The sequence below is a fragment of the Cherax quadricarinatus genome, chromosome 67, assembly GCF_038502225.1.
Source record: "Cherax quadricarinatus isolate ZL_2023a chromosome 67, ASM3850222v1, whole genome shotgun sequence".
In the NCBI taxonomy this organism is placed as follows: Eukaryota; Metazoa; Arthropoda; class Malacostraca; order Decapoda; family Parastacidae; genus Cherax; species Cherax quadricarinatus.
This window is the reverse complement of record NC_091358.1, coordinates 1,680,885-1,707,421: the sequence shown is the minus strand read 5'-3', so window position 1 is coordinate 1,707,421 and position 26,537 is coordinate 1,680,885. Positions and strand designations below refer to the sequence as shown.

Sequence of the window (26,537 nt, the reverse complement as noted above, 5' to 3'; positions counted from 1 at the left end):
GGTGCTAAATGCCTCCCTTCAAAAATTCCATCAATTCCCCAAAGCTCACCAAATAAAAATAATGGCTTCAAGATGAGTCCCCTAGACCTCTACATCAACCAGATTGCCACCTCTAAGTTCTTCCTTTATAAAGTTCTGGAGCTGCCTCTGTATCATATACAAATAGAACTTATTAATTCCCTTGTTATATTTTCATAATACATTATTATAATGTTTGATGATAATTGCAGGTAACCCAGACCCTGGTCCTATCTACAGACATTTGGGAGCTGCGTCTACCCTTTCAGAACTAAGAAGCATGTTAGAGAAGCAAACAGGACATTCAGGAGCAGCTGTAAGAATTGAGAAAGTTATTTACACTGGAAAAGAAGGAAAAACAGAAGCTGGCTGCCCATTAGCAAAATGGGTAAGTTAACAGTTTTAGATTTTGTTGCTGAAGTAGCTAGTTTATTGTGCACTATATCCATCCTGTGCATGGTATTCTAGGAGCACAGGGATGCACTAAAGGGCTAGGAATTAGACCCCAAGAGGGTTAGTAAAAGTAAATATGGATATGTATCTACAGATAGGAAACTACAGAATACACATGAACCTTTTGACCGTCCGTCATGTAGAACTGTGTCATTGAAGCCGGAGTCCATCACGTAGATGTACGTCATCAGCTCAGCTCACTCAGATAAGCTGTGAGTGGTAAAGTTTGGCCTAGATATGAGAGAATGAGTCTGTGTTTAGTGTGCATAGTATAAAAAAAAATCCTGCCTCACGTGTTGCATGATAGGAGAGGCAAAGCTCTAACCTTTTGTTTGGTTTAAAACAGTGAGTTTGATGGATTTTCTAGGATAGTTTTTATGTTTTATTGGCTGTTTCTTGGTACCACTTGATAGAATGATATTCTACTGTAATAGAAATAATTTTAGTTGATTCCAGGACCAGAAGTAGTTTGAAATCAGCCTCAGACAAGCGGAAATATTAGATTTTTACTGATATTCCTGAGGGCGGGTAAAGACGCCTCCTACACTCCCTGTTTCGTTTTATGGGATTTTACTAGGTCTGATTCAGTTATTGGGATGCCATAAACCATAACAAATCATTCATGGTTATACATGTACAGTGGACCCCCGCCTTATGATCAGCTCCCAACTTGAACAATTATGTAAGTGTGTTTTTGTAACTGCTTTTGTACGTGTATTTTTGGGGGTCTGAAACTGACTAATCTAATTTACAATATTCGTTATGGGAACAAATTCGTTCGATAACGGCACCCGAACAGACTTCTGGAGTGAATTAATATCGTAAGTCGGGGGTCCACTGTATTTTATTATTATAAGCCCTATATGTAAGTAGTAGTACACAAACCTATTATAAAGTTTAATTGATAAATTATGCACAATAAGTGGAGAATTATCACTTTTTCACTTATGGGAAGCACTTCACAGCTTCTCTTAGGCTTTGAATAACTGCCAGCCTTTCTACTTTTTCACCTTTATTATGCCATTATTATGCAAAATTAAGAGGTATTTTTGGACCATAGTAAACCAAGGATGACTGAAACCACAGATACCAAATAACTGGATACGGGAGTTCTATTGTACTAAATGACTCATTTTTTGCAACTGTAGTATGTGAACTCAGACGTACAGTACAGTATTATACATAGATTGTAAATGTTGCCCATTGTTAGAGAGAAAATCTTGTACAAAACTAGAAGAATTCTGGTAGAATTTCTGACAAAATGTTAGGTGAGGCCTGGTCTCAGACCGGGCTGTGGGGACGTTGACCCCTGAAACCCTCTCTTGGTAAACTCGAGGTAAATGGACATAGATGCAACTAATTTGACATTTTATTGTGGCAACATTTTGCTCTCCAGGAGCTTTGTCAAGTTTTGTTGGCTTGACAAAGCTCCTGGAGAGCAAAATGTTGCCACAATACAATGTCACATTAATTTCATCTGTGTCCAGTTACCAAACATAGAAGAATTCTAATAGGTGCTTAAAAAATTCCCAAGGATAGGTAACTGAGAATGTTTTGAATGTTTGTAATGATCATGATACAAATGTTATTAGTTGAGCCTTGACAAAGACTTAATTTCAGATCATACGTCGAAGTGGACCAGACGAGAAGGCACTTGCTGTAGTGAAGCACCGGGTGAAGCATACATGCTCTTCAACTTGGATTGTGATTGCTCTTGTAGCCTGGGAAGGAGTTCCCATACCAGTTGCTGATGACTTGTACTCCATGCTCGTTTATAAGCTCAACAAATTTGGAACTCCTACAGAAAGAAGGTAAGATTAAAATTAATCATATTGTATTTTTGCTTGTTAATAGTGCTTGAAACTAGTCATTAGTGGTGAATCCTTCATATGATGGACTAATAGGGGGGATTAACTGAGTGTTCATTAAATCAGAATAATGTTAAGAAAATCACAGAAAAAGGCACTAAATATTCCACTGTACACACATACCTGGAGGATGTTCCGGGGGTCAACACCCCCATAGCCCGGTCCATGACGAGATTTTTTATAAATATTTCAATAAACATTGAAAATAAACCAGTTAAAAGTACAATTTACCCCAGTGGATTTTGACTGTTATTTCAGAGGTTCCTTATATCGAGGGTTTACTGCAGAGAGGTTAAATACATTTAAAATATTAAAAAGAAACTAAATTTTCACGTGACACAATAATAAACCATGAGACTGTGGTATTCATCGATCTTCTGTACTACAAATGCAAAATCCTCATATCCCACCACTGTGGCATACAATTCTCAAAATTTTGTATAACAGTTTAAAGTCATGTACAGTACATTACTATACAATACATGTACTTTTTAACCTTAGAAAATTATGGAGGGAATGTCAGAAGGATGTTTGTAGGAGGTCTCCTCAGATGCAATGGCTGCTACATCTCATCACTCCAGACTTATACACCCTCTCTAGCATCCTGTTTTATTTCATCCTTTCTGTATGACTGAACTGTTTCCACAACTCCTTTTTTGCTTTTTCATGACTTAATGTCACTTCTAATTCTAATTTCTTCATTCTCTGCATATTATTTGCATCACACATTCAGCTTGGGCAAGATATTTCCATTACATCCAACCTTACTGCCAAATTTTACACTGTGTTTCACATGAACAAAAGTATCAGTTTCACCATGTGGAACTCTGATGCACTTTCATTTTTTATAGCACCCATTAACAGACCTCTTTCTTTCCACAGACTCCTCAAGACTCCTGCAACTTTTGTTTTCTTCTCTATTTTGTGGTTTAACTTCTCCATAAACCCATCTACTGATACATCCACTCCCAGTTATCTAAATATGGTACATTTCACCTCCTTTATACTCCTTCCATTTTCATCATCAATATTTAATGCCCTATACAGGGTAGTCTCTCTCTCGGCATTGGTTTGTGTATCCGAAAACCTCAGTTTAAGGTGAGATAAAAAATAAAAAGGCATAATACCATAACAGGAATAATACACAAATAACCTGCATGTAGGAGGAAGAAAATTATGACATTTCGATCCGACGTAAACTGTTAACTAGTCGCACGTAATGTGTAACTAGTTAATGATCCAAGTCGGACCAAAACATCATCATACATTTCTTTCTCTTATGTGCAGGTTATTTGTGTATTTTAAGGGGAGATTTTAAGAGAGGGAAAAGTTTACAGTTAAAAAAGTAGTACAGTGGACCCCCGCATAACGATCACCTCCAAATGCGACCAATTATGTAAGTGTATTTATGTAAGTGCGTTTGTACGTGTATGTTTGGGGGTCTGAAATGGACTAATCTACTTCACAATATTCCTTATGGGAACAAATTTGGTCAGTACTGGCACCTGAACATACTTCTGGAGTGAAAAAATATCGTTAACCGGGGGTCCACTGTATATTAACTGAGATAGCTTTCAGCCGAATAATATGTCACCTAAAAAATGTACAGTATAGAATATTAAACAGTCTACCACACCTTGTATGTTACATTCAACTGCACTATATAATACTGTAATACATGTTAGTACATTGTTATCACCCAGTATATGTCAACATGCTTCATGTCATGGCTTGATAGGGTAGTTGTGCTGCTGTTCAAACCTAACTCTTAAATACAAAACACTAACACGCTGCTTACATTTGCAACATTTTCAATATTTCCAGCAAAATAGAATGTTGCATTTCTTTGCTTGGAGAAATACTGTGAGAGTTACTTTCTACAGAAAGCTTGCTGTCAGTCTCAGCAGCTGCCTCCTTCATGCATAGTGAATTTTTTCTCAAATACAACATAAAAGAGCCCAGTTTCATCTACACTGAACACACTGGCTTGTGAAATGAAAAGGTTTTGTTTACCCGCAACAATGCTTCAGTTTCACAGCTGATCAATCTGTTGTTAAGCCGCCCTGGGTAACTTTGATCAAGGAATTACATTTTTGCTAGATTAATTCAAGTACATTGTCCCATTGGAAAGAAACAGTGTATGATAGGGTGATAATACCCCATGATTCAAATTATTCTTGTAAACTTTCATACACAACCTCACACATCATTGTAACATTTATGAAATTTATATTTAATGTTACTGTAGTTTTATTTCTATAAGTTTTATCAGTGATATTATTATTACAGTAGGGCCCTGCTTTGCAGCGTTCCACTAATACGGTGATTTCAAATTATGACCAAAACTCTTTATACGGCTCCCCCTGTCTTTCTAATACGGCATGCCCCACCCGGTTTGTTTACATTCTCTGTAAGCACATCTCTATTATGTTTGGAAACTTTCCAAAATTTCAAGTGTTTTAAAGTTGTTGCATTTTTTATATGTACTCTGATAATTATACTTGTGTGTATATGTACCTAAATATACTTACACACTGTGCAGGTACACATTAAAATCATTAAGAGTCTCTCTACTCTTGACACCGTATTAATAATAATCTCTTGGACGTATTAAATGTCGTATGTTAAGTTAATATAGACATTTCCATTCATCCATCTAGGATATTTTTTTCAAAATTATATGATAAACATGCTATATAACTTTTTTTTTTTTTTCCAACAAGTCGGCCATCTCCCACCGAGGCAGGGTGACCCAAAAAAGAAAGAAAATCCCCAAAAAGAAAATACTTTCATCATCATTCAACACTTTCACCTCACCCACACATAATCACTGTTTTTGCAGAGGTGCTCAGAATACAACAGTTTAGAAGCATATACGTATAAAGATACACAACATATCCCTCCAAACTGCCTTGGTGGGAATCGGCCAGTGTGATAATAATAATAAAAAAAAAATTCTCTGATGTTGAACTAAAGAAAACGTTATTCTTGCCATCACTCCTACAAGCTGCCTGGCTACATTTCATATTTATGTTAATTTATTCAACTGTGGGGCATATATATCATGTTTATATGTTATATAGAAGTACAATGCCTGCTATATAACATATAAACATGATATATATGCCCCACAGTAGAATAAATTAACATAAATATGAAATGTAGCCAGGCAGCTTGCAGGAGTGATGGCAAGAATAACGTTTTCTTTAGTTCAACATCAGAGAAATTTTTTTTTATTATTATTATCACACTGGCCGATTCCCACCAAGGCAGGGTGGCCCGAAAAAGAAAAACTTTCACCATCATTCACTCCATCACTGTCTTGCCAGAAGGGTGCTTTACACTACAGAGAAAATGTGTACACTATAATATTACTGGTGGTAACTAGAAAATTATTCCTTTCGTATGCCTTCACTCAGAGCGTCATTTCTTCTAAAAATGGTGTTAAATGAGAATGGGAGTGTTCCTCTTTATTTATTCTACTGTATCAATGTGGAGACAACTTGTACACAATGTTTGCATTATGGTATAATATAAACGTGTATGAACCAAAAACAGACTTGTCTGTTTGTGGGTGGGGTGGGGTGGCCTGGCTGGCTACTGTACTTCCTACACCTGACTTCCTACAAATAAATACGACTCATTTCTCACCCTACATTAAGACTACAAATATTTTAAGGTAAGTAATGGGTGTACTGTGCGTGTATTTTACTTTTTATTGTTTTTAATGCCTAGTTCTATTGCTAACTTAATATGTTAGTGTAAACTTATCTGCCATTTCTTCTTCTTTCAACACACCGGCCATATCCCACCGAGGTGGGGTGGCCCAAAAGGAAAAACGAAAGTTTCTCCTTTTACATTTAGTAATACATACAGGAGAAGGGGTTACTAGCCCCTTGCTCCTGACATTTTAGTCGCCTCTTACAACACGCATGACTTATGGAGGAAGACTTCTGTTCCACTTCCTCATGGAGGTAAGAGGAAATAAGAACAAGAACTAGAAAGAAAATAGAAGAAAACTCAAAGGGGTGTGCATATATATGCTTGTACATGTATGTGTAGTGTGACCTAAGTGTAAGTAGAAGTAGCAAGACGTACCTGAAATCTTGCATGTTTATGAGACAGAAAAAAGGACACCAGCAATCCTACTATCATGTAAAACAATTACAGGCTTTCGTTTTACACTGACTTGGCAGGACGGTAGTACCTCCCTGGGCGGTTGCTGTCTACCAACCTACTACCTAGGTATCTGCCATTTATATGCATTTATAAGTGGAAAAAATGGCATTCTGCTTTCCGGTGATGTCTGCTCTCCGGCAGTAGCCTGGAACCTAACCTGCCATATAAGTGGGGCCCTACTGTATTAAATGTACTATACAAAGCTATAACCTCTGTACATACAAATCTGTCTCTACTGCACATCAGACAAAACTATCCCCCTGAACACACATTATTGCTCATGATCTACTAACCATTTTCTCTCAGATCATCTTGACTACTTTGCTGGAAATACATATCAGGGACACTGCTCTTCTTTTCCGATTCAATCTCGGATTTATTTCAGTATGATACAGAGATGGGTGACATTTAGGTGTGCATGCAGGAGGCCCCTTAGTATGTAGAGCATTTAGTTTAGAGCCTTTTATCTTGCTTTCAAAATTAATGTTCTGTAATGTTTGAGGTCTTCTTTGGTACCTTTCCTCTCTCTAATATGGTACTGTAAACCTTTAGTCAAGTTCCCAGATATTCTTCCCAGTTTCCCTTTAAAAATGGGTGTCTTGATGCTAGTTAAGGGCTCTTGATCTTAGGGATTGTAGCTAACCTCACTCTTTTGAATCAAACCTGATTACCTCCCTACAGTGTATCCTGATGAATATTATATTACTTTTCTCTTTCTTCAGCATCTACAGAGATCATTTCCAGCCCCAACTGAATTTCCTACATCCACCTCCTTCAGGTGCGCCATAACCTCATTTTCAGTCACCCTATATGCTCTTGGTATGATAACATTTATTTATGTGAGTGCTTGGTGCTTTTATTGCTTATTTTATCTGTTGTAATTTTTCCTCATGGCTGTTGAGTGCTGAATGACCTGCACAGTCAATATGCTCCATATATTACAATTACTATTACACTATTACCACCCCTTTGTGCTTCTTTCTTCCTGGGAATTGGGCTTTCCCTTCTTGGGGGTTGAACTCCCCCTTCTTGGGGGTTGAACTCCCCCTTCATGGGGGGTTGAACTCCCCCTTCATGGGGGGTTGAACTCCCCCATCTTGGGATCGAGATCCCTTCCGTATCTGCAAGCAGGAGAGTCCCTCGGATAGTTTCCTGTCATTCTTGACAGCCGACTGTTATATTCAAGGGAAAGTGCTAAATCAATAGTGATCCTATAGCACCTGTGTAACAGGAGGTAATAAAGTTTGAATCTAGGAGGAGGAGGCAAGTCTGAATCCTTGGATCAGGAGCCCTTCAATAGCATCAAGGCATGCCTATGAACAAGAGAACCACACCACAACACATACCACTTAATGTGCTCTGCTTTTCCTTGAACCCTATCTTTAACTTTGTCTACCTTAAATCTCTACACTTCTTAATTACTGTACAGATTTATTCCTTTTCATTTACTTACACTGTACAACGTTAAGTGTTATATTTGTGTGGTATGATGCAACATTATATATTTAAATTTGTATTCTTGTTCAACAGATGCGGCGTTAATGATGAGCGCACTTGTATCTGTCAAGGATTAGACCAAGAAACGTGTGGAGCCTCGTTCAGTTTTGGCTGCTCATGGTCTATGTACTATAATATGTGTAAATACGCCCGCAGTAAAACTGCTAGGAAGTTCAGACTTACAGATGAACAGGAGGTATGTAGCTTTTTAGATCTATATATACAGTCTCTCCTCACTTAACATACTCGTTTAACGACTGTTTGGACTTAAAACGGGCTGTCTGACCAGTATGCATACCTAAGTAATGTATATTAGAGCTGATTTCCTCTATTCTGTTTATTACAGTATACAGTACACTACTGTATAAACATTTAAAAATATACAAACAATGTTATAAATGGTGCAAAGGTGACATTAGCCCTTAAACTGTCTAAACGTAGATCTACATATGTACAGCTAGCACTCCAAACGTAGATCTACTTTTTATTTTTCCTGCCTTCAAATTTCATGATTGGCCTGAGATGCTTGGTCAGTATAAAATGAGTCTTGACACACTTGTGTGCAGTATTAAAAAAATCTGGGACCACTTAGTACCTTGTGGGAGCACCAGTTCAATTGAGCACCATCTAGAGCAAATAGCTTGGCAAACATCAGGGATTCACTGATGTCATCTCATATTTACACTCCCCTTTTAAGAGGAAAATGATGTTAACCCAGAGTTTAGTGGCTTTGAGATGGATGTGGCCACAAGTGGTTGAGGAAATATAAAAAACCTCAATAATAACCCATGTGCAACATCGTTTCATTTCTGATACCACAGGTAGTGTCATCCTGCCAGAATGTCTTATAACATATGCCCTAAGTAAAGAGAAATGATTCTGGAACGTGTAATATGTATTCGGCAGGCTGGCTGACTTTGGCTGTGTGTCTCTCTCTCTCGGGTACACACAAGTACAGTTATTATACATAGTGTAAATTAACTAGGACATGAGGTGGTTCAGACATGTAGAGAGAATGGAGCAAAACAGAGTGACTTCAAGAGTGTATCAGTCTGTAGTGGAAGGAAGGCGGGGTAGGGGTCGGCCTAGGAAAGGTTGGAGGGAGGGGGTAAAGGAGGTTTTGTGTGCTAGGGGCTTGGACTTCCAGCAGGCATGCGTGAGCGTGTTTGATAGGAGTAAATGGAGACAAATGATTTTTAATACTTGACGTGCTGTTGGAGTGTGTGCAAAGTAACATTTATGAAGGGGTTCAGGGAAACCGGCAGGCTGGACTCGAGTCCTGGAGATGGGAAGTACAGTGCCTGCACTCTGAAGGAGGGGTGTTAATGTTGCAGTTTAAAAACTGTAGTGTAAAGCACCCTTCTGGCAAGACAGTGATGGAGTGAATGATGGTGAAAGTTTTTCTTTTTCGTGCCACCCTGCCTTGGTGGGAATCGGCCAGTGTGATAATAAAAAAACCTAAAATTCCAGGCAAAGTGCTATACAGTGCTTGTAGATATAAGGCATAATAAGCATGGCTGGCAAGTAATACACATTGTCACTTGATCAGGAATGTGACGTGACGACTTTGCATCGTGTGTAATATCTTTTGGTTTATGAGCCGCTCTGTGAGACAGAGAGACAGGCAGATACACACACACAGGCAGACAGAAATATAGATAAGCAGAGCTAGATTGACAGACATGTGTGTGTAACAGTGAAAACAAATAAAGCCAGGGTTCCCTGGAGCAGTGCACGTTCATCAAGTGTCACCCCAATGCTGCGCTGTCAGCAGTTTAGCAACACTGGTCGTAACACCATGCTTCAAGGAGTTTCATATATACTCTAACACAGTGCGTAAGTGTTCGCAATAAGGCTAACAGAATCCTTGACTTTGTATCAAGAAGTATAAATAACAGAAGTCTTCAGGTTGTTCTTCAACTCTATATATTTTTGGTTAGGCCTCATTTAGATTATGCTCCACAGTTCTGATCACTGTATTACAGAATGGATATAAATGCACTGGAAAATGTATAAAGGAGGATGAGAAAGCGGATTCCATGTATTAGAAATCTTCCCTATAAACTTACACTTAATAAACTTAAACTTAACACTGACAAAACCTACTACATTATGTTTGGTAGCAGAGCAGGTGTTGCACAACTTAACATTAAGATTGACAACACTAATTGCCAGACATAATGGGGGCAAATTCCTAGGTCTATACCTCAACAACAACCTAAATTTCAGCTCCCATATCCAACACAACAAAAAAAGTATCCAAAACGGTGGGGATCCTCTCCAAGATACGATATTACGTGCCGCAAACTGCACTTCTCACACTATACCATTCATTCATTTATCCATACCTCACCTATGCTATTTGTGCTTGGGGATCAACTGCAGCAACACATCTAAAGCCAATAATAACCCAACAAAAAGCCGCAGTAAGAATAATCACTAAATTCCACCCCCGATGACACCCCCCCCCCACTCTTCATAGATCTAAACTTACTCCCTGTTCAGAACATCCACACTTACTACTGTGCAATCTACATCTACAGGACCTTAAATTCTAATATTAACCTTGACCTAAAATGCTTTCTTGGTAGTTGTGACAGGACCCACAGGCATAACACCAGACACAAACATGACATTCCCTGTGTCCGACTAAACCTTTACAAAAATTCAATGTGTGTCAAAGGGCTTAAAATCTGGAACACCCTACCTGAAAACTCGAGAACTGCAGACTATGTAAGTAAGTTTATTCAGGTTTACACAAATACAGTTACATAGAATTATCGTACATAGCAGCATATGTGTAGAGAACCTAGGATAACCGAAAAAAAGTCAGACAGGTTCTCTACACATACGCTGCTATGTACGATAATTCTATGTAACTGTATTTGTGTATACCTGAATAAACTTACTTACTTACACATTCATCACTTTCAAAACTACAGTTAGAAAACATCTTATCTCCCTGATACACCCCATCAACTAACTACATGTAAACCACCTGGTGGTTCACACTTACTCACTCGTCCATTGACTATAAACACAGAAATACGAATCTTAATCTTAAAATAATGAATCCTAACTAGTCATAAGTTTGCCTATGATACTCCAATATAGACACTATGTATTGTGCCAAAACAAAAGCATTCACATTGCTAAACTCACAAACTATAATGTATTCACTTAGCCTTAATATCATAATCTGTAATAATTTAAAGTTTAGAATTAATCTAAGTCTGCCCGAAGTGCTTAGCCATGCTAGGTGCCCTAGTGGCCCCCTCTGTAATTAGTATTTTAAAACATGTAAACCCTACAATATTCAAAATCTGTAAACCCCACATTGTAATCCTTATAGAGAATAAACTTGATTGATTGATATGAGGATAGACTGGGGGGCCCTGAATCTGCACTCTCTAGAAAGGTATAGAATTAGGGGGGATATGATCGAGGTGTATAAATGGAAAACAGGAATAAATAAAGGGGATGTAAATATCATGCTAAAAATATCTAGCCTAGACGGGACTCACAGCAATGGCTTTAAGTTGGAAAAATTCAGATTCAGGAAGGATATAGAAAAGCACTGGTTTGGTAATAGAGTTGTGGATGAGTGGAACAAACTGTAAACTCAGCATTGTAATCCTTATAGAGAATAAACTTTGAATTTGAGTACTGTTATAGGGGCTGAAGCATTGTGTAGTTTTAAAAATAGGTTAGATAAATACATGAGTGGGTGTGAGTTGGACCTGACTAGTTGTGCTAATAGGTCAAATGCCATGCTTCTTCCTTAACCCTTTGACTGTCGCGGCCGTATATATACGTCTTACGAGGTACCGTGTTTGACGTATATATACTCATAAATTCTAGCGGCTTCAAATCAAGCAGGAGAAAGCTGGTAAGCCCACATGTGAGAGAATGGGTCTGTGTGGTCAGTGTGCACCATATAAAAAAATCCTGGAGCACGTAGTGCATAATGAGGAAAAAAAAACTCCGACCATTTTTTTTTAATTAAAATGCAGACTTTGTGGTCTATTTTCGTATAGTATTTATGGTTGTATTCTCGTTTTCTTGGTCTCATTTGATAGAATGGAAAACATATTATAGAAATAGAGGTGATTTTGATTGATTTTACTATAAAAAGAACCTGGAAATGGAGCTCAAAGTAGGGAAAATGTTTGATTTTTGCCAATGTTCAAAAGTAAACAAATGTCATTGTCCAATAAATGTCCAACTAGCCATTCTAATATGCAGTCATGAATGGGTTGATGTTATTTATACAATTATTACAATATTGCAGTAGTCTGCATAATAGTAAGTCTTCTATTTTTTGTTTGAATAAAAATTCAAAATAGAAAGCAAGAGTAATATCAGAGGGGCCTGGAGACATGACTGATGAACAAAGAAAATGTTATTTTAGAGCCAGGAATGTCTGCATTGTTCATTCTGGACCTTATTTTGAAGTTGTCATATTTTTTAATTTTCATGAAATTGGCCAAATTGCAAATTTCTGACCACATTATTAGGTAGTTGAAATCAGTAAATGGGCAGTTTCTTGTACTCAAGCGATAAAAAAAAATGGAGTTCTAAAGAAATAGCTATGAGTTTGGTTGACTGGAACAACGGAATTAGTCGGAAATAGGGCTCAAAGTGGGTGAAATCGCCGATTTGTAAATATCGCCGAGGTCGCTAACTTCGCGAGACCGTAATTCCGTCAGTTTTCCATCAAATTTCGTTTTTTTGGTGTCATTACAATCTGGAAAAGATTCTCTATCATTTCATATGAAAAAATAATGTTTTTTTTTTTTTTAAATTTTGCGACACCAGGAGACACCTCAGGATTGGGGGTTGCGACAGTCAAGGGGTTAAGTGAATGTGACCTGACCTGACTAGGTTAGGGCATTGGCTTAAGCCGGTAGGAGACTTGGACCTGTCTTGCATGGGCCAGTAGGCCTGCTGCAATGTTACTTCTTTCTTATGTCTAAAATATTGCTGAGATCTATAAATACCTTCTGTATATTTCTAGATAATAGTAAATGACCAAGGCAGGTGAAAATGTTCACCTGCCAGTGTGTTTGTAACTATATCAGTACCTAATATTAGTGTCAGAACAAAGATTGGCTGTGACATCACAAGAACTACTATAAATCATAGTTATAAGAACATAAAAATTATATAAATTAAAATGAAAAGGAGAAAAAAGATATATTGGCAACACTTCTGCAAGCAGCAGCACTCAATGTTGCCATTAGGTGAGCATCCAGTGCCGACTTCGTAGTCTTATGTCTCAGTAAGTACTGATCCTAAAAATTTTTTTTTGGTCTTATTACATACAGAAAATTGCCCTCTTTAAAATTTTTTTTTTTTAATACTCTGAGCACTGGCAGTGAAAACATAGATGTATGTTTGGACAGTTTAAGGGTTATAACAATATCTGAAGATAATTGACACAAACCCACTACCAGTATAGCACGCTCCTCACTTAACAACCAATTAGTTTACCAGCCTAATCTTAGGAATGGAATTCCATTGTTATGTGAGGAGAGACTGTATTTTTTTTTTTCAACTAATTGGTCATATTCCACTGAGGCAGAGTGACCTAAAAACAAAAACAAAAGTTTTTCTTTTTAAATTCAGTAATTTATACAGAAGGGGTTACTAGCCTGTTGCTCTCGGCATTTTAGTCGCCTCTTATGATACATGGTTTTTGGAGGAAGGATTCTCTTCCACTTCCCCATGGAGAATATATATGTATATGCATGCATAATAACCACAGTGAAAAAAAATAGTGAAATTCTAAGTGCTTTTGTGATTTCTCACATTGTCAAGGAAGGGATAGTTCACTATTTTTTCATTTTGGTTATTTTGCTTATTATGATACTATTACCTGTTTACTGTGATCTTATTGCATATATGCATATTATTAGGCAGACTTGGTCAGTCAAGTTAACCTGCCTTTAAAACTGGTTTGAAAATTTTCACTAATTGATATTTTTTAGATCTAACATGGAATACAGTTTACAAATTTTATACCAAACTAACTAAACACCCTAAACTAATCTGTCTAAAACTGTAATAAGTTTAGCTTAATCCTTCCCAACCTATCGTAGTTTAGTCAGAATTTTGATAATATTGTTATATTTAACATTAATGAAATACTATAGTATATACCTGGAGAGGGTTTTGGGGGTCGATACAATACCTTTGTGATGTTCAAACTGATTTTTGCAACAATACATTAATGCCAATGAGCCATCTGCATCTTTACAAAAAAGTCTTTCATAGACCAGGAAAAATATGATTCATAGGATGTACTATAATTAAATTAGTATGAATCAGTCAGAATTTTATTTACATTACAAAAAATACAGTATATTATGGGTCATAACATGGTCCTCAAGTCCTATGCTACTTAACTTTATGCAGTGATCTTCAACAATATTTACATTTATTCATACAAGCCATTGTGTCAGAAAAGAGCAAGTGCCATCGCAGTCAAAATCTGGGATAGTGAATGAATTGATTCTTTAATGTTTCGTCTGTTTGTGGGGATGTAGAGATTGTCTTTTCCATCTACAAGTTAGATTCAAAGCCTCGTAACAAAGTTTAACTTCACCTTCATAGCTTTGATCTCCCACATATCTGTTTTTTTCTCCACTGGACAAATTCTTTTCTGTCGTACAGTGCCTCGTATAACAAATCAGTATTTTTTTTTTTTGCAAGTTTATTTATTGAATGTTCGTCGTATAGGTGAAATTAGCCTTTCAAAATGAATTCATTCAGTGTACACTTTATACAGTAAATCCTTCATATAAGGATTAGTAGCAGGAGTGGGTGTCTGGTACTGGCAAGTGTGGCAGATAAAAAAAAAAAAGATTGTCTTACCATGATAGTAACAATAATGGATAATTTTGTAACCAGCAGACATAATCTGTTGTTTCCTGAATGGATTGAACCAATAGATTTTGTTCTGTATGTCCAAAGTCTGTTATATAGAGATTCATTATATTGAAGATTTGCTGTATATTGTACTGTATTTAAAAATGACTTCATAATTGTATTTTATTTTGCAGGAGTGTGAGGTAGAACAGAAGTTACAGAACTTAGCCACTCTTTTAGCCCCTGTATATAAGCAGTATGCCCCAGAAGCTTATAAAAATCAGACAGCTTTTGAAAGCGACAGTTTGGAGTGTCGCCTCGGGTACAATGGTGGACGCCCATGGGCTGGAGTGACAGCATGTGCAGATTTTTGTGCCCATGCTCATAAGGATAATCACAACATGAACAATGGCTGCACTGTTGTTGCTACCTTAACTAAGCATCGAGGATTTAGTAAACCAGATGATGAGCAGCTCCATGTCTTACCTTTGTACATAATAGACCCCGTTGATGAGGCTGGATCTTATACAAGTTATCATCGTAAAGTCCAGTCAGGTGCTCTCGAGGTGCTCGCCAAGTAAGTTGTCGATGTCATTACTGTCATTGTGAAAATCTGTAACGATGGTCATCAGTATAAAATAAGCCAAACTAGGATTTCAAAATGTAGTTGTCCCTACAAATTTCACTGAGGAGAAGGAGTAGCGATGGGTATTTTTACATTTGATTGAGTTCCATTAAAGTGCAAATAGCGAATACAAAATTAAATCAGCATAAATTGTTTAAGATTTGGGTACATTTTCTATTTCAGAGATCATATTTCTGTAACATATCACTTTAATCTGGATAATATTGACATCCATAAAAAATAATGACTGGAATAAAAAGGGGCTTTTGATTTTACTAATGCTAGGTTTCTGTGTCAAATATGAGTGATACAAGGAATTGAGGTGAATGCTGTGTCTTGAGGAATAGATTAGTAGTACAGTATTTATTTATGGGAAAGTGCTAAATCTGTTGATCATACATTACATGAGAAATTGGGGACAATAAAGGTTGATCCAAAGGGAGGACAAGTCCAGTTCCTTGAATCAGAATTACCTCCCCCCCCCCAACATCATAGAACCTAAAAGGGGTTGGAGGAACGGAGGTTTTCACTGATTTTACTTTTGCTGTTACTCTTTGGGTTCATGTTGTGATAATTTTTTTTTAATTATTCCATCTGCACAAATTTTGTGCATTATAATGCCATAATAACACGTGAGTGCTTTGCAGTTCATGTTTACAACATCTGTACTCACCTATTTGTGGTTGCAGGGGTCGAGTCTTAGCTCCTGGCCCCGCCTCTTCACCGGTTGCTACTGGGCCCCCTCTCTCCCCACTCCATGAGCTTTATCAAACCTCGTCTTAAAACTGTGTATGGTTCCTGCCTCCACTACGTCATTTTCTAGGCTATTCCACTGCCTTGCAACTCTATGACTGAAGAAATACTTCCTAATATCTCTCTGACTCATTTGTGTCTTCAACTTCCAATTGTGGCCTCTTGTTTCTGTGTCCCCTCCCTGGAACATCCTGTCTTTGTCCACCTTGTCTATTCCACGCAGTATTTTATACGTCTTTATCATGTCTCCCCTGACCCTCCTGTCCTCCAGTGTTGTCAGGCCGATTTCCCTTAATCTTTCTTCATAGGACATTCCCCTTAGCTCTGGAACTAACCTTGTGGCAAACCTTTGTACTTTCTCTAGTTTCTTGACGTGCTTTATCAAGTGCGGGTTCCAAACAGGTGCTGCATACTCCAGTATGGGCCTGACATACACGGTGTACAGTGTCTTGAACGATTCCTTACTAAGGTATCGGAATGCTGTTCTCAGGTTTGCCAGGCGCCCATATGCTGCAGCAGTTATCTGATTGATGTATGCTTCCGGAGACATGCTCGGTGTTATACTCGCCCCAAGATCTTTCTCCTTGAGTGAGGTTTGCAGTCTTTGGCCACCTAGCCTATACTCTGTCTGTGGTCTTCTGTGCCCTTCCCCTATCTTCATGACTTTGCATTTGGCAGGATTAAATTCGAGAAGCCATTTGCTGGACCAGGTGTCCAGTCTGTCCAGGTCTCTTTGAAGTCCTGCCTGGTCCTCATCAGATTTAATTCTCCTCATTAACGTCACATCATCTGTATTGTGCAGTCTGTGTAGACATCTGTATTGTGCAGTCTGTGTAGACAACATCTTCATTTTGACTGTCCTTCAGTGTGTTCAAGGTCATATTGTAATGGTCCAGCTGTTGTGAAAGACGAGAGGCAAACTCGTGTTGCCCTGGGTTGTGCAACCATTGTAATTTGCAATCTTCTTAAAACTTTCAAAAAATGTTTTAATATTGTGGGATGTCAGTGTTACCAGTCTGTAGTTTGTGACTGCTTTTCTGGCACTTTTGTGGATTAGGGCAATATCAGTGGTTTTTAATGACCGTGGGATAACTCCTGTTTCCAAATCCCATCTCCATGGGATATTTGAGGCACGTGATAGTTTTTTTTTATACAATTCTTAGTTAATACAGATTTCTACATGTCTTGCCTGAGACAAAGTACTGGAGCATACTATCATCGATTTTCTATAGGTTGAGTGAGTTAGGGTTATGTTACAAATTATGGAAACGTCAGCAGAGTTTTGAGGCTCATTTGGAATGTCAATCTTTAGTTCGACTAATGGTTCACTGAACACAGAAGTATTGTCACCACCTATATTTATTACTTTTCTTGGCTTTCACTTTATCAGTGCATTTATCTGTGAATGCTAGTTTGGTGTGGTGGATTCCTGTTTGTCCAGTACAGTTAGGTCAATGTAGATTTTTATACTGCATTCAAAATGATTCTTTCTTATTTTTTAACTTTTGGATTAAATATGTTGGTGTGTGGTATGAAAATACTTGGTGATATGCTCTATGCAACTAGCAGCCAGTGTATATATATATACACATACTATGTAATGATGATGATGTTAAGTGGAGTGAACTGTGTTAAATAATAATAATAATTGTAAGCATTAATAAAGAGGTTACATGACTAATGATAATATTTTCTTTCAGATATCCCTGTGAAATTCGTCTACGAACCGAGCCACTTCTCTCTTGTCGTGCAAGAAACCTTCTTGCAAGGGGTTTGCCTCTCCCAAAGCGATTAAGGGGTAGAGGAAGAGGAAAAGCAAGAGGTTTAGGCATTGGGCGAGGAAGAGGAATGGATGGAATGAACAGCCCCATAATACAAAGTGTAGACTTCGGTGATTCACTTGGGGTCGACCTAGACTTTATGCTAAATGGTATCGACTTTAGTGATCCAAACGATGTGCTGAGCAATTATGGACTCGACGGTTCTGATTATAGTTGGTTGTTAAATGTTGGACCAGATAATGATTTTGGACTTTCTTGTGATTTAGACCAGATAATTTCATGTAAAGATGATAGTACAAGCAGTGATGATGTAGCATCTTCCAATCAACCATTAGCTGACATTAATCACCATGATAGTGTGAAAGGTCCTGAGGGTCTGGCAGCCCCAGAAGGTCAATTAAGCCAAAGACAGAAAGCTCCTGGCCAGGCTTCAGCATTTACCGAAACTCACTCGGTCTCAGGTGACCCTCCTACTAGTCATATAGGAAGCTCACCCAAAGCAGTAGTTGGCCCTGGTGCCTCCCCTACAGTACAAGGTAGTCCTCACTACTCTCATTCTATGCCTCCTCCCCAATCTCCGGCTCCTAAGAGACCGTACTCCCCACAGTGTTTTAATTCTCCTCTTTCCTCTTGCTCTAATACACCTTTACCTCCACAATCTATGAGTCCAAGTGTGTCTCCTCTCCCTTCTCCAGCCATTCCTTCAGTTCTTCATTCATCCAGTCCTTGTCCTTCTCCTCTAGGTTCACCCACTACAAGATCCATCACTCCATCAAATCTTCCATCATCATCTAGTCCATGTTCATCTCCCCTTCCATCGCCACATCTTAAATCCTTCACACCACCACATCCTCCACATTCATCAAGTCCTTGCTCATCTCCAGTTCCCTCCTCCACTACAGAATCAGCAACTCAGTCACAGTTCACTCAGTCACCTCATAGCTGTCAGTCATTGATTGCTTCTCCTGTAGGATTGTCTACAGGGGTTGCAACTCCACATCAGTCACCTTTCGGGCAAGCTTGTTCTGTCAGTACTCCACTCACTCCTGTGTCATCTCCAAACCCCCATGGCCAAGGGGCTGCCAACCCCCAGCTTTCTCACACATTTAATAGTCAACAGCAACAATGTACAAATACAATAGAAAATCAATGCCACAATTATAATAAGACTCAAAATGAACAGTATCCCCATTCCTTTCAACTTCCACAAAATACTCCCTCCGCTGCATGCAGTTTGTCACATGTGATGCAAAATGGTGTTGATCCAGCTCTGCAAATGCACTATAGAAGTACAAATCAATTTAGTAGGGGACCAAATATGCAAGAAGTAATGCCTTTCCATCAAGACAGGCTATACAATAACCCTTTTTCCAATTTAACCAGTGATGAAAACCCCAGTAGAAATGATCAACAGTGTAATAAACTAAAAGAACCAGAAACTGTAATCAAACAGAGTGACAATGTAGAGAATTTCCACGATCCAGATATCGGAGGTGTAGCTATTGCTCTGACCCATGGTTCGGTGCTATTTGAATGTGCCAAACATGAACTGCATGCCACAACTGCACTCAAGAACCCAAATAGACGTGATCCAAAGAGAATTAGTCTCGTGTTTTATCAGCACAAGAACCTAATTTACAGAAACCATGGATGGGCGAGGTTTGAGGAAAAGATGGAAAAGAAAAGAAGTGAAGAAGAAAGATTAATCAAAGAGGGGAAGCTAAAACCTTCTCCACGAAAAAAGAAGAAAATGATGAAAGAAGGTTTCGTGTTTCCAGACGAATGTAACACAGTGCTAGAGTCTGATGCGCAGAAAATGAACAGTGTACCCCAAATAAAGGAGGAGCCAAAGTTAAGTCCTGTGTCAAATGAAGGACATAGTGTGGGGAGTAGAGTTGGGCATCCAGAAGGTCATCCAATTGATGTAAAATCAGTAACCATTTGCCCACCTTCAGATATAAGGCTTCCTAACCATCCAGATCTGAAATCTCCTCCAGTAAGTTATGCCAACTATCATAAACCTCTTCCATCTGTCATGGAAAACTGTAGAGCTTTCAGTCCTCACAAATTTGGTGTTTCTCATGCCCCAACATATTCCATAGCTTCTCATCCCCCTCATGTAATTACTTCCTCATCACCAACCTTAAGTTTACAACTTCAAAAACCTCATCCATCTTCAGACCACAATTACACAGGGACTCTCAATCTGCATGGGAACCATCAGGGCGAACATCGGCGCCCACCCTTTAACATATCCCTGCAAGAATTCAATCCCTACAGTTGTGCACCTAACCAAGGTCCAGATTCATACCAGCCTTTTTGCCATCAGCAGCATCGCAATTTTCATAATCAGTATCCTCATCAAAATAGCTCTGTCAACAGTGGTGTTCCAGTTTCAAATTCTCAAAATGCGTCAAATCTTCCTCTCAATCCCATGAGTAGTCCTATTCATAATTCAATGCAGAGTCCTCATGGAAATACTGTACATAGCCCATATGGCACACCAATGAATAGTCCACATGTAAATTCCTTGCAGAGTCCTCATGGTAATCCAATGCATAGCCCTCTTGGTAATCCAATGCATAGTCCTCATGGAAATCCAGTTCAGAGTCCTCACAATAACTCTATGCTAAGTCCACATCATCTCAATTCACCCATGCTTAGTCCCCATACAAACCCTCATAACACACCCATGTCAAGCCCTCATGCAAATTCCCACAGTACTCCTATGCCAAGCCCCCATTCAAATCCTCACAATACACCCATGCCAAGTCCTCATACCAATTCTCACAATACTCCAATGCAAAGTCCATACTCAAATCCTCTTAATACGCCCATGCCAAGTCCCCATAATACACCTATGCCAAGTCCACATGCCAATCATCACCCATCATCCATGACAAGCCCTCACAGTGCATCCATGCTAGGCCAAAGTCAAGGGTATTCTAACCAGGCTTCCCAACCTTCTTATGGTTTAACACCTCCATATAGCCCAGGTCCACATGGTTCCATACCGCAAGGAACACCCTTCCCCAATTTCAGCAATGTTAATAGTTATAGCCCCATGGCACCACGGACACCTTCTGCCCACCCAACCTCCACTTGGTCAGAGATGAGATATGCTCCGACTTTCAGAGTGACAGGACCGTACAGTGACTGGCCAGGAAGCTAAGAGTGTGGTCCCAAAACTCCTGTATCTTGTTATTCTCAATTCTTGCTGTTACTATGTTACTTCTCAAATGCTGTGTAATTTTAGTGTTTGGCTGTGAGCTGGCTATATTAGCTCAAAATGTGGTAGCTGCGGTGTAACTGGTCACAAAGAGTGAAAACTTACTTTCTGTTCAGATATAGCACTAGTCGATATTTATTTATTGCGACTGAAGTAAATGACAGTTGTTCTTTGGAGAGATACTATGACTGTACAGTATGTAACCTTTTGCCATATCACAAGCCATTACTTGTGTAATGATCTCATCTGAGTGAAAGATGTCTTTGTAGAACTTTTGGTGACAATTCTCATTGATGAATCAGTTGTATAGTTATAAGGTAGTCTTACCACAAGTGTTGCTTCTTAGATGGCTTATTTATCATTTTCCTTGTAAATAGTACGCAGATTGTTTAGTTTTTTAATCTAAGGATTTCCATAGTTCTGATAATTGAATTTTGAGGAAATACAAAGATGTTTAAAATTTAAAAATGTTGAACCTGACATTAACAGACATGAGGATGTCTGCATATTTCTGGTGATGTTTAATACTCAGAAGTGTTCTCTGAATGGTGTGGGGAATAATCAGAATATTGCTCAAATATTCTCCATTGACATTTGATTTATTTTATTTTCTGTTTGGAAATGCATCACTTTAAGCCAAGATGATTACTAGTCTATGCAAGGCATTTTTAAGAAATTTAGCCATGTACTTTATTTTACTTAGGATAATTACTAACGTATTTTTGGCCAAAAGGAAGGCCTTGATGATGTTATTGTTTTAAGGACTTGATCACCAAGTACATACAAAGTACACCCATTCAGATTCTCACATCTAATCTCAAAAACCATAATGAGCAGTTGTGAACACATCTCCCCCGCCCAAAGTTACAGTATGAGAAGAGCAGTTGAGGCTCCCGTACATCATGGTCTCTTGCACATTATTAATACGAGTCACTCTTATATACGCATTGTCATAAATGTGTGTATAAATTGGTTAATGCACTAGCAAACAGTGGTGAGAAGAGCATGCTGTATTTGGGCCTTTACCAAGCAACATTCTAGACTAAGTTGCCAGTGGGCATAATTTGAATGAAACCCTCCATGTGAGTGTAGCCAAGACGTGGAGTCCTCCAGCGATAGAGTGGAGTTTATCCGAGGCTTTTCTCTAGGTACTTCATTTGTGGCATTATTGTTAGATTTTCTCAAGCAAATTTCTGAAGGACTTTCATGGGTTTAGCATTTTCTTTTTGGAAATATAAACTGATCAAATATATGGTATGGTATATTGCATTTATGATTTCTATTTTTATATACAGTCTAAAAAAAGTTATTGGGAGCTGTGTTTCCTGAATGACCCTTGGATGTTGGTGCAACATACGTGGTTATGTTTCTGCAGTTGTTTCCTCACAGGACTAGTGCTGGAGTCTTCACTTGGCTACACTTGCCTCTGTCGCCTTACTATCGCCATCTCTTGTACAAATAACTTTTGTGCAATCTCCTCCTTCCTTTACTTTTCCTATTGATTATTCTTGACAATTGAGGTGCACTAGTTCATAAACACCCTATAGAAATAAAAAAAAAATGCTGTAATTTTTGGATATTACCCCTGTGCTACATGCGAAAGGATAATGAAAAAAATAAGCTCGAGAATCTTTTTGTATTTTTACATGCATTTTGATACTTTTATTGAAGGCAAAAGTGAAGTATTATTTCGTAGCAGAACCTTTGAGGCGGGATGTAGAGAGGGGTTGGGGTGGACCCACTGGAATGAGCTCTGTTGAGGACGTTGTATATTCATCCTACTACGTTTAAAAGTGGCATTGTGATCTATAGGTTGACTAGAATGTTTTCGTCTGAGCATTTCACTGTGGTATTTTGATGTCCAAAAATGTATAAAAGATGTCCAAAAGCAGTGAAAAAGTGAAGAAAAATCATTATATATTTGACAGGGGTAGCAACTGTGAGATGTCTTTATAATGTTTATAGAACTCATCGAGATATTACATTTCACCTGAAGTTGCACATCTGGTCATACATACATTGCCACTGTTGCCTTCCTTCCTGGTGCCCTAATGTAGTAAGTAATTAAACGCTTGATTGTTGGATAAGTCGTGATGCTGGATTATAAAGTACAAATTAAATACCACCCTCAGTCTTAAGTTATAGTGGCACTCCTCTTTACACCCCGCAGGCTTAGTTGAGATATCTTTAAATCTTTCTGTCTCTTTCCTGTTTGAAGAACCTCTATCCGTTTTCTGTCTTGGAACCTAGTCATGTGTCTGTTGCAGAGACCCCATTATGTGACTCACGACTCATCCCATTGCCTTAGGTCAGATGTATTTTTGTGACATTAGAATGAGTATTCTCTATGCATATATGTGGTGTATTTAATTTACAAATTATGCTGCACATGCAATATGTGACTGAAGGATGTAACTTAAAGCAAACTATGGTCTTGAATATATCTTTTATGGATGTATGGGATATTGATCTCCAGAATAAGTAGAAACAAATGATACTTATTTGCATTATGTTCCAAATGGTAGGTGACCCCATGTTATACAGAGATTGTTATGCTCCCTACTCTATTGTCACAGAAACACACTATGTACTAATTAAGATATTTCAGTTTCTACTGTTTTACATTTAAGGGTTTCTGTGATGAGGCTGACTGTCTTATTTAACCTTATCTAGTTCCTCGACTCTCACTCTGATACACCCTTATCTGACCATAGACAACAAAGTTGGAACTTGAATTCAAGGCAAAGAGTTACGAAATGATGATGGCAGTGTTATTGAATAGTTGATAAAGTCTCATGCTTGTACATACTTTATCTTTAAGGTAGCCAACAGTTATTATTGTGAGGGAGTGAACAATGATGAGTCTTGTGAAGGGTTACCATGAGGCTTAGTTTTCTATTTAGTAACACAGGGGAAATGGCTCTTTATGGTAGCCCTCGGCAAGGTTCATGATGTTGATTGCATCACTATTACGAATAATGATTATAATCAATGTGCCGATAGATATGCTCTTTTTCCCTTTGCTGATAATTATGTTCTGTTTAGATGCAATAATATATAAAATTGTTTGTGCAGTTTGTCAGACACTCCGCTGTTCGTTTCTACCATATTGCGGTAGTCCACAATAGCAAAGAACTTTGTGAGAATTTCAGATTCGGTGCTCTCCTAAGGACGCCTTAGCACAGATAATGTTATTCATACAGAATTCTTGTAGCACATGTGACAATTATGAAAACCTTGAACCTTAAATAAGTTTCAGTGAAACTTATATTCTTTCTATTATGAATAGAAAAATAAGTTTTACTGCAATTAAAACTAGGTTCAAATATTAGGATTTGTCACGCGTTTGTGGACCAGCCCTGTACAATAGTCCCGCAGGCCCCCCACATTGTGGCCTGTGGACCCCCACCAGGTACCCCCCCCCAAATGGACTGTGGCTAAGAGGCTGGTCATGGACAGGTACTGGCAAGGTAATGGTATGGAGGATATGGTACCAGCAGTCATGAGTGCCTCGCAGCCTTTGATCTGAGTGTCCCTTAGAGGCAAGTTTGACAGTTTCAGAGACTTGCAATTTAGCAGATTTTCTGTAGATATCGTGGAGTTCTAGCAATATTGCAAATTGCTGAAACTGTTTGAAACTACCTTGAACCACATACAGAATGTTTTCTTGTTGACTGTTGCATGTTATTGTGCCAACATTTTGGGTCTCTCCTCTGAGTTACCAGATAATCAAAGTTGCCAGATGCCTATAGATTTTTACTCTATTTAAACAACCAGACTGTTATTCATAGCTTAAAAATCTATAATTTAAAGCGAATCTCACCGAGGACCCAAGTCTCATTCAGGCAGGCTGTGGGGCATTGGTGGCTGCGATAGAGTTAGTATACTAGAGTAGATCAAGTGTAGATGGAACATGTATCAATAATTATGCTGTCTATGTTCTCATCCTCAATAAATGATCAAAACAAGTGCTTCTGATATTTTTTCTTATACCATACACTTTCTTTACAATAGCTTTATCACAATAAAGCAGGTGGGAAATAATACAGAAGTGCAGAGATGTAAATAAAATAGAAAGATAACCTAAGGGCAAGTAAAATGTAGACATTGACTGACCTGCATGGGTCATTCAGTACTAAAGTTCTCTCAGGCTAAAGAAAATATTTTTTAATTATCTACCCCAGATGGTATTCACTTGTCAAAGTGTTGCTGCTACTCAAAGAAATTATTAAAGGTTTTCAAAGTGAGACATATATTCAGGACTATATATATTATAAATATTTTGCCATCCAGTGTCTATCAATACAAATTCTAGGATGTAATTTGAAGACAGTGGAATATATATAATTCTAATGTCTTCAAATTATATCCTAGAATTTGTATTAAAGGCACTGGATGGTAAAACATTTATAATATAGTCTTGAATACATGTCTCAATCTTTATTATAAATATTTTGCCATCCAATTACTATTAATAAAAGTTCTAGGACATAAATTGAAGACAATAGAGCGATATATAAAAATGAGGTAATCAGTTCCTCAGTCTTCAAGTTGTTGTGACAAGCACTAGTCTTGAAGATACAAGGGCAATCACTGGTCGGCAGGATTCCCCAATAGTAGGTCATACCTACAGAGATAACTTAGTTATAATAGTCATGAAGGTCACATAAATATTCTCTGAACCAAGATTCCATGATGTACAACTTTTAAGACATTGCAAGAATAATATACAATGTAATAAAATGGTATAAAATACCGACAGGTTGTTAGGTAAGACACATATGCAACAGTTAGGTATCTTTATTTTGAAACATTTCACCTACACAGTAGGCTTCTTCAGTCAAGTACAGCAAAGTTGATTGAAGCAGAAGATACTTGAAGACGATGTAATCAGTCCATCACCCTTGAAGTTTTGAGGTAGTCAGTCCCTCAGTCTGGAGAAGATTATTTTTCCATAGTCTGGAACAATACTCTTCTCCAGACTGAGGGACTGACTACCTCAAAACTTCAAGGGTGATGGACTGATTACATCGTCTTCCAGTCTCTTCTACTTCTATCAACTTTGCTGTACTCGGCTGAAGAAGCCTACTGTATAGGTGAAACATTTCGAAATAAAGATACCTAACAACATATAGAATACAGACAAGATGCAAATTAAGACATTTGCAACATCTGGGTATCTTTATTATAAATGTTTTACCATCCAGTGCCTTTAATACAAATTCTAGGATATAATTTGAAGACAGTAGGTCCTAGAATTTATA

At 38.1% G+C, this 26,537-nt stretch overlaps 1 protein-coding gene across 3 annotated transcripts in view; it reads left to right on the top strand.

The window, feature by feature from the left end:
• Tet (Ten-Eleven Translocation (TET) family protein) overlaps positions 1–25,244 on the top strand; it is a 292,059-nt gene extending 266,815 nt beyond the window's left edge. For all 3 annotated transcript variants that reach the window (XM_053792372.2, XM_053792371.2, XM_053792373.2), the window contains 5 exons: positions 231–406; positions 2,092–2,282; positions 8,049–8,211; positions 15,080–15,462; positions 17,964–25,244. In XM_053792372.2, the coding sequence (XP_053648347.2) occupies positions 231–406; positions 2,092–2,282; positions 8,049–8,211; positions 15,080–15,462; positions 17,964–21,216 (4,166 nt within the window). In that variant the 3' untranslated portion in view covers positions 21,217–25,244. The remainder of the gene's footprint in view (positions 1–230; positions 407–2,091; positions 2,283–8,048; positions 8,212–15,079; positions 15,463–17,963) is intronic.
• The last annotated feature ends 1,293 nt before the right edge of the window (positions 25,245–26,537 follow it).